At 49.1% G+C, this 13,985-nt stretch overlaps 1 protein-coding gene across 1 annotated transcript in view; it reads left to right on the top strand.

Annotated features, from left to right (window-relative positions):
- LOC134344610 (protein FAM83H-like) overlaps positions 1–13,985 on the top strand; it is a 73,742-nt gene that overhangs the window by 45,201 nt on the left and 14,556 nt on the right. The window contains exons 3-4 of the mRNA XM_063044723.1: positions 1,178–1,342; positions 11,604–11,728. Of these exons, the coding sequence (XP_062900793.1) occupies positions 1,178–1,342; positions 11,604–11,728 (290 nt within the window). The remainder of the gene's footprint in view (positions 1–1,177; positions 1,343–11,603; positions 11,729–13,985) is intronic.

The raw sequence follows: 13,985 nt of genomic DNA, 5'->3' as shown, positions 1-13,985 counted from the left end.
CAGCTATATAGGACTCTGGTCAGACCCCACTTTGAGTATCGTGCTCAGTTCTGGTCACCTCAGTACAGGATGATGTAGAAGCTATAGAAAGGGTGCAGAGGAGATTTACAAAGATGTTGTCTAGATTGGGGAGCATGCCTTATGAGAATAGGTTGAGTGAACTTGGCCTTTTCTCCTTGGAGCGACAGAGGATGAGAGGTGACCTGATAGAGGTGTACAAGATGATGAGAGGAATTGATTGTGTGGATAGTCAGAGGCTTTTTCCCAGGGATGAAATGGCTAGCACGAGAGGGCACAGTTTTAAGGTGCTTGGAAGAAGGTACAGATGAGCTGTTGGGTAAGTTTTTTACGCAGAGAGTGGTGAGTGCGTGGAATGGGCTGCCAGTGACTGCAGTGGAGCCGGATACAATAGGGTCTTTTTAGAGACTCCTGGATAGGAAGGTGGAGCTTAGAAAAATAGAGGGCTATGGGTAACCCCAGGTAATTTCTAAGGAAAGGACAAGTTCGGCACAGCTTTGTGGGCCGAAAGGCCTGTATTTTGCTATAGGTTTGAACAGCCCATTTCTTTGGTGCCGTACTCTATGTGTGGCAGGTTTGTTTTTATAGCCAGAGTGCTGGGTGCCTGGGATGATCTGCATGGGTGGTGGTGGCAGCAGGTACAAAGGGGATGTGCAAGAGGCTGGTAGCCAGGCCAGTGAAGGAGTAAGTAAGGGATGATGGATATGGAATTGTCCATCTGGCCCAGGTGACTTATCCACCTTAAGGCCTTTGAGTTTGCATGGAACATCCTCTCCATATCCTCTTTTTCTTGGCCTTTCTATATTCGACAGGTTTCAATGAGATTCTTCTAAACTTCAGTGAGTGCATGCCCGGAGCCATTTAAAGCTCATCATATGCTAACCCTTTCACTGCTGGAATTATCCTTGTGAACGTCCTCTGGACCCTCTCCCATGCCAATAGATCTTTTCTTCGATAAGGGGCCCAAAACTGCTCACAATACTCCAAGTATGGTCTGACCTGATAAACTGTCAACATCACATCCTTGCTTTCATATTCTGGTCCTCTCGAAATGAATTCTAATATTGCATTTGTGATCCTTACCTGCTCAGCCTGCAAGTTAACCCCTTCATTGCTGCTGCTGCCGCTGATGCATTCTTCCGCACATCTGCCCCTGCAGGTCATTGCCATAGTGATGGACGTTTTCACCGACATTGATCTGTTTGAGGAGGTGTTGGAGGCTGCGAGCCGTGGGATCCCGGTCTACCTTCTCCTGGACGAGATGCTCTCTCACCACTTCCTGGACATGGTCAAGAAGTGTCAAGTGAACTTGAGCCACGTACATGTAAGCTCCACCGCCAATCCGTCCTGTTTCCCGCTCGGCTAAAGAGGTGATCCTCAGCTCAGCCCTGGGCGTCCTCCTGGGGGCAGGGCTGCTGAACGAACTCTGAACTGCTGTGATAATCCGGCAGTGGCTCCATGTGTCCATCAGTCCTCGAGTTATCCGGTAGAGAAAGAGGCCCTTCGGGCTTGTTTGTCATGCTAGCCTCTGTGCCTGTTTACGGTAGTCCAATTTGCTTGGGTTTGGCCCATATCCCTCTAAACCAACCAACCATGGACTCCTCGGTTAATGGTATGGATTTATGGCATGAGAATCTGGTCGAAACCATATACTTGTCCAAATGTTTCTGAAATATTGAACTGGAATCAAATCAGGTTTAGTATCATTGACATTGACATGAAATGTGTTGTTTTTTGGCAGCAGTACGGTGCAAAAGGTAAAAATTACTGTAAAATACAATAAGAAATATAAAAATAACTAATTACTACAAAAAGAGAGTGAAATAATGAGCTAGTGTTCGGGGTTCTTCATCTGTTCAGAAATCTGATGGTGCAGGAGAGAAAGCCATTGGGTGTGTGTCTGCAGGTTCCTGTACCTCCTGCTAGCAACGAGAAGAGGGTCTCCTGAGTGGTGAGCACCCTGAACAATGGAACCGGCCCTCTTGAGGCCTCACCTTCCAAAAATGTCCTTGATGCTCACTGGCGCTGTAACCGCAATGCTACTGTGTCACTAGTGTGGATTTCCAGAATTCCCTGCCTTGTCCTCCTCACCCTCACCCTCCTTCTCAGTCCCCACCCCCCGGCCATCTGCTGATGTTGTAGGGAGTTTGCTCCCGTTTATGGGCAATCCCAATGTATGAGTCACCCCAATGACATTCCACAGGAGTCTGCAAATATTCACCACTCTGCAGATTTTCCCGGCGCTCCCCAGTGATTCTTCTGCAAGGCATTGCCTCCAGGCAGTGTTTCCACACAGAGTCACAGAACCAGCCCATTCAGCCTACCTTGACCCTGCTGTCCCTACTTGTCAAAGGAGTGGGAGGACTCTGTGCTGGGAGTGTGAGGAGACTTTGCCCCAAGTGCCTGCAGCCTCCTACAGTGAGAAAAGAAACAACTGTGTCCCCACCCAACCCCACGTGTAGCAGCTGACCAAACCCATCCCTATGGGATCACTCTGCCTGGCTGACTGTGAATGTGATCAGCCCTCAAGGCTTCAGACACCCACCATTGTACCGCACCACCTCGCTGACGTTACTCGCATTAATGGTGCAATCATGCGCTCAGGAGTCCCAGTGGCCGTGGGCAGTGTAGGCCAGGAGTCCCAGTGGCCATGGGCAGTGTAGGCCAGGAGTCCCAGTGGCCGTGGGCAGTGTAGGCCAGGAGTCCCAGTGGCCGTGGGCAGTGTAGGCCAGGAGTCCCAGTGGCCGTGGGCAGTGTAGGCCAGGATTCCCAGTGGCCGTGGGCGGTGTAGGCCAGGATTCCCAGTGGCCGTGGGCAGTGTAGGCCAGGATTCCCAGTGGCCATGGGCAGTGTAGGCCAGGAGTCCCAGTGGCCATGGGCAGTGTAGGCCAGGAGTCCCAGTGGCCGTGGGCAGTGTAGGCCAGGAGTCCCAGTGGCCGTGGGCGGTGTAGGCCAGGAGTCCCAGTGGCCGTGGGCAGTGTAGGCCAGGAGTCCCAGTGGCCGTGGGCAGTGTAGGCCAGGAGTCCCAGTGGCCGTGGGCAGTGTAGGCCAGGAGTCCCAGTGGCCGTGGGCGGTGTAGGCCAGGATTCCCAGTGGCCGTGGGCAGTGTAGGCCAGGAGTCCCAGTGGCCGTGGGCAGTGTAGGCCAGGAGTCCCAGTGGCCGTGGGCAGTGTAGGCCAGGAGTCCCACTGGCCGTGGGCGGTGTGGGCCAGGATTCCCAGTGGCCGTGGGCAGTGTAGGTCATATGACCAGAAGCCAGGAGCAGAATTAGGCCAATTGGCCTATCGAGTCTGTTCCACCATTCCATCTTGGGTGATTATTTTCCCTCTTGCCTTCTTCCAGTAACATTTGACCCCATTACTAATCAGGAACCTATCAACCTCCATTTTAAATATACCCAATGGCTTCGCCCCTACAGCCATCTGTGGCAATGAATTCGACAGATTCACCATCCTCTGCTGAAGAAATTTCTCTTCATATCTGTTCTAAAGGGTCGTCCCTCTTTTCTGTAGTTCTGTCCTCTGGTCCTAGACTCACCCACGAGAGGAAATTACACACACAAAATGCTGGAGGAACTCAGCAGGCCAGGCAGCATCTATGGTAGAGTCAAAGTTTCGGGCTGAGACCCTTCAACAGGACTGGAAAGGAAGGAGAGGTCAGAGTAAGAAGGTAGGGGCAAGGGAGGAAGAAGTACAAGATGGCAGGGGACAGGTGAGAGCAGAAGAGGGGGAGTGGTGAAATAAAGAGCTGTGAAGGTGACGAACGAACGAGATACGGGTTGGAGGAGGGGGAATCTGATAGGAGAGGACAGAAGGCCATGGAAGAAAGAGGAGAGGGAGGGGCAGTTTCCTGGTTCGAGAAATCGATGTTCATGCCATCAGGTTGGAGGGTGCCCAGATGGAATATAAGCTGTTGTTCCTTCAACCTGAGCGTGGCCTCATCCTGGCTGTAGAGGAGGCCGTGGACTGTCATGTCGGAATGGGAATGGGAAGTGGAATTGAAATGGGTGGCCTCTGGGAAATCCTGTCGGGTCTCACCAATATTCAGGAGGTCACGCTGGGAGCACCGGATACAGTAGATGACCCCAACAGATTCACAGGTGAATTATTACCTCATATGGAAGGACTACCTAGGACCCTGAATGGTAGTGAGGGAGGAGGAGTAGGGAAAGCTGTGACAGTTGTTCTGCTTGCAAGGAGAAGTACCGGGAGGGAGATCAGTGGGGAGTGACGAGTGGACAAGGGAGTTGTGTTGGGAGCGATCCCTGCAGAAAGTGTGTGGGAGGGAAAGATGTGCTTAGCGGTGGGATCCTATTGGAGTTGGTGGAAGTTACGGAAGATTATGTGCTGGATGCAGAGGCTTGTGGGCTGGTAGGTGAGGACAAGAGGAACCCTACCCCGGTGTGATGGTGGGAGAATGGTGTGAGGGCAGATGTGTGCAAAATGGAAGAGGTATGGATGACGGCAGCATTGATGATGGAAAAAGAAGGAGGACATTTCAGTTGTTCTGGATTGAAAAGCCTTGTCCAGAGAGCAGATGTGGTGGAGACGGGGGAATTGAGAAAAGACCCACTGTAGGGAATTTCCTCTCCACGTCGACTCTACCAGCATGGCACGGTAGCAGAGTGGTCAGCAGGCTTTGCTGTTCCAGTGACTCGGGTTCAATTCCCACCGCTGCCTGGAAGGAGTTTGTACGTTCTCCATTGGAATTGGAGGTCAAGTCATTGGGTGGATTTAAGGAAGAGGGTGATAGATTCTTGATTATTCAGGACATGATGGGTCGCAGGGACAATGCAGGAGAATGGGGCTGAGGGGAATGGATGGGGCCAAGATGGAATGTCAGAACAGACTCGATGGGCCAAATGGCCGAATTCTGCTCCTATGCTGCTGAGGAGCTCTCGATGGCTCCAGTCAAAGCCGATCAGAATTTAGAAGCAGTTTATGTATCGCTGTTTCTTTTGACATGAAGTTAGTTGTTTTGTGGCAGTAGTACAGTGTAGTGACATAAAATTCTGGGAAATTTAAAAAAATATAATATCTGATATCAGATAATGAGGTGGTGTTACGCCCACAAAATGCTGGAGGAACAGCAGATCAGGCGGCATCTATGCAGGGAAATAAATTGTGGGCGTTTTGGGCGGAGACTCTTCATCAGGACAGAAAAGGAAGATGACAGAAGCCAGACAAGGGTGGTGTGTAGCGGAGCGAATGGAAAGGAGTACGAACTGGCAGGTGATTGGTGAGACTTGTGAGGGGGAGCTGGATATAGTGAGAAGCTGGGAGGTGATAGGTGGAAAAGTAAACGGCTGGAGAAGAAGGAATTTAGTCAGATAAGAACATAGAACGTAGAATAGTACAGCACAGTACAGGCTCTTTGACCCACAATGTTGTGCCGACCCTTAAACCCTATCTTCCATATAACCCTCCACCTTAAATTCCTCCATATACCTGTCTCTTAAACTTTGCGAGTGTATCTGCCTCCATCACTGACTCAGGCAGTGCATTCCACGCACCAACCACTCTCTGAGTAAAAAACCTTCCTCTAATATCCCCCTTGAATTTCCCATCCCTTACCTTAAAGCCATGTCCTCTTGTATTGAGCAGTGGTGCCCTGGAGAATAGGCGCTGGCTATCCACTCTATCTATTCCTCTTATTATCTTGTACACCTCTATCATGTCTCCTCTCATCCTCCTCTCCAAAGGGTAAAGCCCTAGCTCCCTTAATCTCTGATCAGAATGCATACTCTCTAAACCAGGCAGCATCCTGGTAAATCTCCTCTGTACCCTTTACAATGCTTCCACATCCTTCCGATAGTGAGGCGACCAGAACTGGACACAGTACTCCAAGTGTGGCCTAACCAGAGTTTTATAGAGCTGCATCATTGAGACTGATTTATACTTGTGCGTCAAATGTACGCCATAGGTACGACGTAGCTGCGTACCCTACGCTGTACTCTACACCGAACTCTATGCCGTAGCCTAACGCTCACCTCTCCCAAAATGTAACTACACATTGCGGCAACACAGACCGAACAACTGTGATTGGTCCGCCTGGTAGCATCGCATTTCCTCCTACGCTGCTATAGCTTGCCATTGGGCGACTGAAGGGCAGGGAAGGAACTCTGGCTGCAATGCTTTCCATAAAGCTTTACAGACCTCCGAAATTATTGAGGACCCTGTGCTTGATGCCATTTTGTAGCCAGCTGCTACAGCCTGTTGACTTCCAGCTGAAGCTAAAACTCGAATGGTGATTGCCAGTCTCTGAGTATACTGTGCGTACGCTGATGCGAAAGAAATGGTTGGAGACGATGAACCAAATCGTCAAATCTACCTGCCGACATCCGAAAATATTTGAAATGTATTTCCTCGTCCATGTCTCTCAGTCGCCGGACAAGCACAGAAAATTCACCCTCCTTCAGTTTCAGTCGCCATTGTTGGAAGTCCGAGTTTCTTCATGTTGAGTTTCAACACGAAGAAACTCAACAGAGTGGCATAGAACACCACCGCCAACTAGCATTTTGGCGGTGAATTGCACAGCGACACAGACACACCAACGCACAAGTATAAATGCTCACAACAGCGTAGCCCACTTGCGTAGGCTACGGCGTAAGCTTGTATGCACAAGTATAAGTCAGCCTTTACCTCGAGACTCTTAAACTCTATCCCTCGACTTATGAAAGCTAACACCCCATAAGTTTGCTTAACTACCCTATCTACCTGTGAGGCAACTTTTAGGAATCTGTGGACATGTACCCCCAGATCCCTCTGCTCCTCCACACTACCAAGTATCCTGCCATTTACTTTGTACTCTACCTTGGAGTTTGTCCTTCCAAAGTGTACCACCTCACACTTCTCCGGGTTGAACTCCATCTGCCACTTCTCAGCCCACTTCTGCATCCTATCAATGTCTCTCTGCAATCTTTGACAATCCTCTACACTATCCACAACACCACCAACCTTTGTGTCGTCTGCAAACTTGCCAACCCACCCTTCTACTCCCACATTAGATTAGATTAGATTAGCTTCAACTTTATTGTCATTGTGCCGGGTACAGATACAAAACCAATGACATGCAATTAGCATCTGACCAGAAATGCAAAGAATAGTGTTATTTACAAAATAACTGTGAATACAAAGTAAGTGCTACAGCACACAAATATAAAAGTACTGAGACAGTACAATACTGCTTAGCGCTGTGATGTGAGGTTCAGCAGGGTCACAGCCTCAGGGAAGAAGCTCTTCCTGTACCTGCTGGTGCAGGAGTGGAAGTTCCTGTAGCACCTACTGGATGGGAGGAGAGTAAAAAGTCCATGGTTAGGGTGAGATGCATCCTTGATAATGCTTTTCACCCCGCCCAGGCAGTGTTTATGGTAGATGTTCTCAATGGTGGGCAATTGGATGCCGATAATCCGCTGGGCAGTTTTCACCACTCGCTGGAGTGCTTTGCGGTCCGATACGGGACAATTGCCATACCACACTGAGATGCAGTTGGTGAGTATGCTCTCAATGGTACAGCGGTAAAAGTCCGTCAGTATCCTGGGACAGAGGTGAGCTTTCTTGATGCTCCGCAGGAAATATTGGCACTGTTGCGCCTTTTTGATCAGGATGAAGGAGTTCAGGGACCAGGTGAGATCCTCGGAAATGTGGACACGCTTGATACACGTTCCACTACAGCTCCGTTGATGTAGATGGGGACATGAGTTTGGCTCCTAGCATGCCTGAAGTCCACCATGATCTCCTTGGTCTGGGTGTTAAGGGCCAGGTTGTTGTCGGCACACCACGCGGCCAGGTGCTGGACCTCGTCTCTATAGGCCGCCCTCATCAGGCCAACCACCATGGTGTCCTCTGCGAACTTGATTATGGTGTTAGAACCATGTACAGGAACGCAGTCATAGGTGAAAAGGGAGTACAGAAAGGGGCTCAGCACACAGCCTTGAGGTACGCTGGTGTTCAGGGTGAGAGTGGAGGAGGAGGGGTTGTCTAACTTAACTGATTGGGGTCTGTTAGTCAGAAAGTCCAAGGTCCAATTGCAGAGGGATGAGCTGATACCAAGCTGGCAATCAACTTGGAGGGGACCACAGGTCGTTAATAAAAATCACGAAAAGTAGAGATCACAGAACCGATCCTTGTGGGACCCCACTAGACACAACCTTCCAATCTGAATGTACTCCCTCCACCACGACCCTCTGCCTTCTGCAGGCAAGCCAATTCTGAATCCACCTGGTCACACTTCCCTGGATCCCATGCCTTCTGACTTTCTGAATAAGCCTACCGTGTGGAACCTTGTCAAATGCCTTACTAAAATCCATGTAGGTCACATCCACTGCACTACCCTCATCTATATCCCTGGTCACCTCCTCAAAGAACTCTATCAGGCTTGTTAGACACCATCTGCCCTTCACAAAGCCATGCTGACTGTCCCTGATCAGACCATGATTCTCTAAATGCCCATAGCTCCTATCTCTAAGAATCTTTTCCAACAGCTTTCCCACCACAGACGTAAAGGTCACTGGTCTATAATTACCCGGACTATCCCTACTACCTTTTTTGAACAAGGGGACAACATTTGCCTCCCTCCAATCCTCCGGTACCATTCCCATGGACAACGAGGACATAAAGATCCTAGCCAGAGGCTCAGGAACCTCTTCCCTCACCTCGTAGAACAGCCTGGGGAATATTCCGTCAGGCCCCGGGGACTTAGCCGTCCTAATGTATTTTAACAACTCCAACTCCTCCTCTCCCTTAATATCAACATGCTCCAGAACATCAACCTCACTCATATTGTCCTCACCATCATCAAGTTCCCTCTCATTGGTGAATACCGAAGGGAAGTATTCATTGAGGACCTCGCTCACTTCCACAGCCTCCAGGCACATCTTCCCACCTTTATCTCTAATCGGTCCTACCTTCACTCCTGTCATCCTTTATTTCTTGAAGAATGCCTTGGGGTTTTCCTTTACCCCACTCACCAAGGCCTTCTCATACCCCCTTCTTGCTCTCTTCACCCCTTCTTAAGCTCCATTCTTGCTTCCCTATATTCCTCAATAGACCCATCCGATCCTTGCCTCCTAAACCTCATGTATGCTGCCTTCTTCCACCTGACTAGATTTTCCACCTTACTTGTCACCCATGGTTCCTTCACCCTATCATTCTTTATCTTCCTCACTGGGACAAATTTATCCCTTACATCCCGCAAGAGATCTCTAAACATCGACCACATGTCCATAGTACATTTCCCTGCAAAAACATCATCCCAATTCACACCCGCAAGTTCTAGCCTTATAGCCTCATAATTTGCCCTTCCCCAGTTGAAAATTTTCCTGTCCTCTCTGATTCTATCCTTTTCCATGATAATGCTAAAGGCCAAGAGAGCAGACCATGGGAGAAACCATGGAGCACCATGTCAGAAGGGGAATGTGCATGGGTTTCCTGGTCCAGAGAAGAGCAGGGAATCCTATTTGTAGTATTCTGTACAGTTCTGGTAACCTCATTGTAGGAAAGACGTTATGAATTGGAACAGAGTGTAGATTTACCAGGACATTGCCTGGATCTGGAGGTCTGAGTTTCAAGGAGAGATTGTGTCGACTGGGATTTTATTCTCCTGAGTGTAGATATTGAGGGGTGACCTGATGGAGTTATATAAGATCATGAGGGTGAAAGCACGTCATCTTTTACCAGGCAGGGCATGGGTAAAACAAGAGGGCAGAGGTTTACAATCAGAGGCAAGAGATTTATAAGGGATATTGGGGCTGTGTTTTTCCACGCAGGGCAGCAAAGTTAGTGCAACACTTATAGGAACGAGCCGTAAGACGGCGTTTTGATTCCTGCCGCTTTCTGTAAGGAGTTTGTATGTTTTCTCCTTGACCCCGCGGATTCTCCTTGCAATTCAAAGACGAACGGCTTAGGGTTAATGAGTTGAGGGCGTGTTGTGTGCCAGGTGTGTGTGAGATTTGCAAGCCCCAGCGTAATTTCTTTGCTGATCAGATCTGATGCAACATGACTCATTTCTCCGTATATTTTCATGTACACGTGTTCCAGCCGTCTATCTATTGCTGAGGAGGCTGCGGTATCACCAGTATTCAAAAGCCATCTGCATAGGACAGGCTGTTAGGGCATTCGGCACATGGGACTAGCTCACTGCACAAAACTTGCTGGGCTGAATGGCCAGTTTCTGTACTGTGTCAGTCTGTGGGTTTCAGGAATTGGAAACTGAAGAGTTTTCGGTGGCCTTTGCCCCTTCAAACCTCACCCTGTTCAATGCAGCCAACAACACCCAGCTATTTGCTTCCACTCTCCCCCACACCCCGGATGCTGATTGTGGGGCGGGGAGAGGGGTGAGAGAGAGGGGAAAGAAAGGAAGACAGGGCAAAATGAGATAGGGAGGGAGAGGGGAATGTGAGCTGATGAGGGAGAGTGAGATGATGAAGATGGAGGAGAGAGGAGGGACAGAAGGGGAAGGGAGGGAGGTAAGGTGTGGAGAAGCGGAGAGGAGATGGACGGCAGAAGGAAGCAAGAATGGTGAGGGAGGGGCTGGGGAAGGAGGGGACAGAGGAAGAAAAGGTGAGGGGGAAGAGGAGGATAGAAAAGAAAATCAAGCACACTGCCTATCAGGTACGGTGTATCACAGGGAGAGAGTCTGTGTATCTGGTACAGTGTATCACTGTGGGACATAGAACATAGCACAGCACAGTACAGGCCCTTCGGCCCACAGTGTTGTGCCAATCCTTAAACCCTACCTCCCATATAACCCCCCCACCTTAAATTCCTCCATATACCTGTCTAGTAGTCTCTTAAACTTCACTAGTGTATCTGCCTCCACCACTGACTCAGGCAGTGCATTCCACACACCAACCACTCTCTGAGTAAAAAACCTTCCTCTAATATACCCCTTGAACTTCCCACCCCTTACCTTAAAGCCATGTCCTCTTGTATTGAGCAGTGGTGCCCTGGGGAAGAGGAGCTGGCTATCCACTCTATCTATTCCTCTTATTATCTTGTACACCTCTAATCTCATCCTCCTTCTCTCCAAAGAGTAAAGCCCTAGCTCCCTTAATCTCTGTTCATAATGCATACTCTCTAAACCAGGCAGCATCCTGGTAAATCTCCTCTGTACCCTTTCCAATACTTCCACATCCTTCCTATAGTGAGGCGACCAGAACTGGACACAGTACTCCAAGTGTGGCCTAACCAGAGTTTTATAGAGCTGCATCATTACATCGCGACTCTTAAACTCTATCCCTCGACTTATGTGGGACAGTCTGTATATCGGGTACAGGGTATCACTGTGGGGCAGTCTGTATATCAGGTACGGTGTGTCACAGGGAGTGGGTCTGTACATAAGGAGCAGTGTATCATAGGGTAAGGGTCTGTATATCTGGTACAGTGTATCACTATGGGAGGCTCTGTATATCAGAGGTGGTGTATCATGGTGGAACTGTTTGTATATCTGGTAGAGTGCATCAGGTGGGAGGGGCTGTATCTGGTACCGTCTACACAGTGGGACTGTCATCTGCCGGTAAGGGGGTTATTCACGGCTGGTGGGGAGTATCCTGGGTGAGCACCGTCTGATCACTCCCTCTCTTGCAGTTCCTGCGGGTGCGGACTTTGGTTGGATCCACCTACCTCTGTCGCTCAGGTATATCGTTCACTGGAAATCTAATCGAGCGCTTCCTGCTGGTCGACAGTAATGCCGTCCTCTGCGGCTCCTACAGGTAAGTGACCGAGGCTGCCCACTCAGTCGACCGCGGTACCCCCAGACACAGGGCTTCGTGATCACCTCGCCCGCCTCCTTCCAGTGATCCCACCCCGTTATGCCATGTTCTCACCAGCCTCCACACTGGGGACAAATCACAGTGGCCAATTAACCCACTGATTCTGCACGCCTTTTGGACATGGGGGGAAATTGAAGTATGCCGGGAAACTGCACACGATTATGGGGGGACGTGCAAACACCACACAGACAGTCCCTGATGTCAGGATCAAACCCAGAGTCATAGAGTTAGTGAGCACTACATTACAGAAACAGGCTTGTGACCCATCCAATCCATGCCAAGCCGTTAACTTTCTAGTTCCATCGACCTGCACCCAAACAGTGGTCATCCATACCCCTCCCAAATTTATCCACATTTCTCTGATGTTGAAATCAAACCCTCACTGTCGTCTGAGTGAAGAAGTTTCCCCTCATGTTCCCCTTAAATTTTTCACCTTTCACCCTCAGCCCATGACCTCTAGTTGTCGTCTCATGCAACCTCAGTGGAAAAAGCCTGTTTGCATTTACCCCATCTGTTGTTGTTGAGTGCTCTCGAGTCGTTGTCGACTCTTGGCGATTCTATGCATAGTGTGGGTGTCCAAATAGGGGTTTTTGTGGCAAGATACAGAAGTAGATTGTCATAGTCATAGTCATACTTTATCGATCCCGGGGGAAATTGGTTTTCGTTACAGTGGCACCGTTAGTAATTAAATAGTAATAAAACCATAAATAGTTAAATAGTAATATGTAAATTATGCCAGGAAATAAGTCCATGACCAGCCTATTGGCTCAGGGTGTCTGACCCTCCAACGGAGGAGTTGTAAAGTTTGATGGCCACAGGCAGGAATGACTTCCTATGACGCTCAGTGTTGCACCTTGGAGGAATGAGTCTCTGGCTGAATGTACTCCTGTGTCCACGCAGTACATTATGTAGTGGATGGGAGACATTGTCCAAGATGGCATGCAACTTGGACAGCATCCTCTTTTCAAACACCACCGTGAGAGAGTCCAGTTCCATCCCCACAACATCACTGGCCTTTACGAATGAGTTTGTTGATTCTGTTGGTGTCTGCTACCCTCAGCCTGCTGCCCCAGCACACAACAGCAAACATGATAGCACTGGCCACCACAGACTCGTAGAACATCCTCAGCATCGTCCGGCAGATGTTAGGCCTTTCTTCTGCACAGGTACTGCTGCTGCCCATACTGGATTTGAATTCAGGACAATCTGCCTCAAAGTCCATTGCTGATCCCATTATACCACTGGCTGGCCCTTACCCTGTCAATACCCTTCATAACTTTGTATTCCTCTGTCAAATCTCCCCTCAATCTGCTATACCCTTTGGAATAAAGTCCAAGCCTATTCAATCTTTCCCTATAACTCAGGTCGTCTAGTCCCAGCAACATTTTTGTAAATTCTCTCTGTACTATAAGACCATAAGGCAAAGGAGCAGAAGTCGGCCATTCGGCCCATCGAGTCTTCTCCGCCATTTTATCATGAGCTGATCCACTCTCCCATTTAGTCCCACTCCCCCGCCTTCTCAGCATAACCTTTGATGCCCTGGCTACTCAGATACCTATCAATCTCTGCCTTAAATACACCCAATGACTTGGCCTCCACTGCTGCCCATGGCAACAAATTCCATAGATTCACCACCCTCTGACTAAAAATATTTCTTCGCATTTCTGTTCTGAATGGGCCCCCTTCAATCCTTCAGTGTATTCTTTCAACCTTGTTTACATCTTTCCTGTAGGTTGGTGACCAAAACAGCACACAATATTCCAGGTTAGGCCTCACCAGCGTCTTATGCAACTTCAGACTAACATCCCATCTCCTGTACTCAATACATTGATTTATGAAGGCCAATGTGTCAAAAGCTTTCTTTATGACTCTTATCTACGTGTGACGCCGCCCGACGGTCTGCAGGATTTTGAGGAATTATGGACCTGTATTCCCAGATCTCTCTGTTCAACCACAGTCCTCAGTGCCCTACTGCTGGTTAGTCCTCACAAAGTGCATCACCTTGCAATTGTCTGCATTAAATTCCCTCTGCAATCTTTCGTCCCATTTTTCCAGCTGGTCCACATTGCTCTGCAAGCTTTGATAATCATTCTTACTGTCCACTACACCCCTCATCTTGTTGTCATCTACAATTTTGCTGATCTAGTTAACCACATTATCATCCAGATCATTGATATAGACGATAAAAACAACAAAG

This window comes from Mobula hypostoma, chromosome 3 (assembly GCF_963921235.1).
Source record: "Mobula hypostoma chromosome 3, sMobHyp1.1, whole genome shotgun sequence".
Lineage (NCBI taxonomy): Eukaryota > Metazoa > Chordata > Chondrichthyes > Myliobatiformes > Myliobatidae > Mobula > Mobula hypostoma.
Note: the sequence above shows the minus strand (reverse complement) of the source record. Positions and strands in the feature narration are given on the sequence as shown.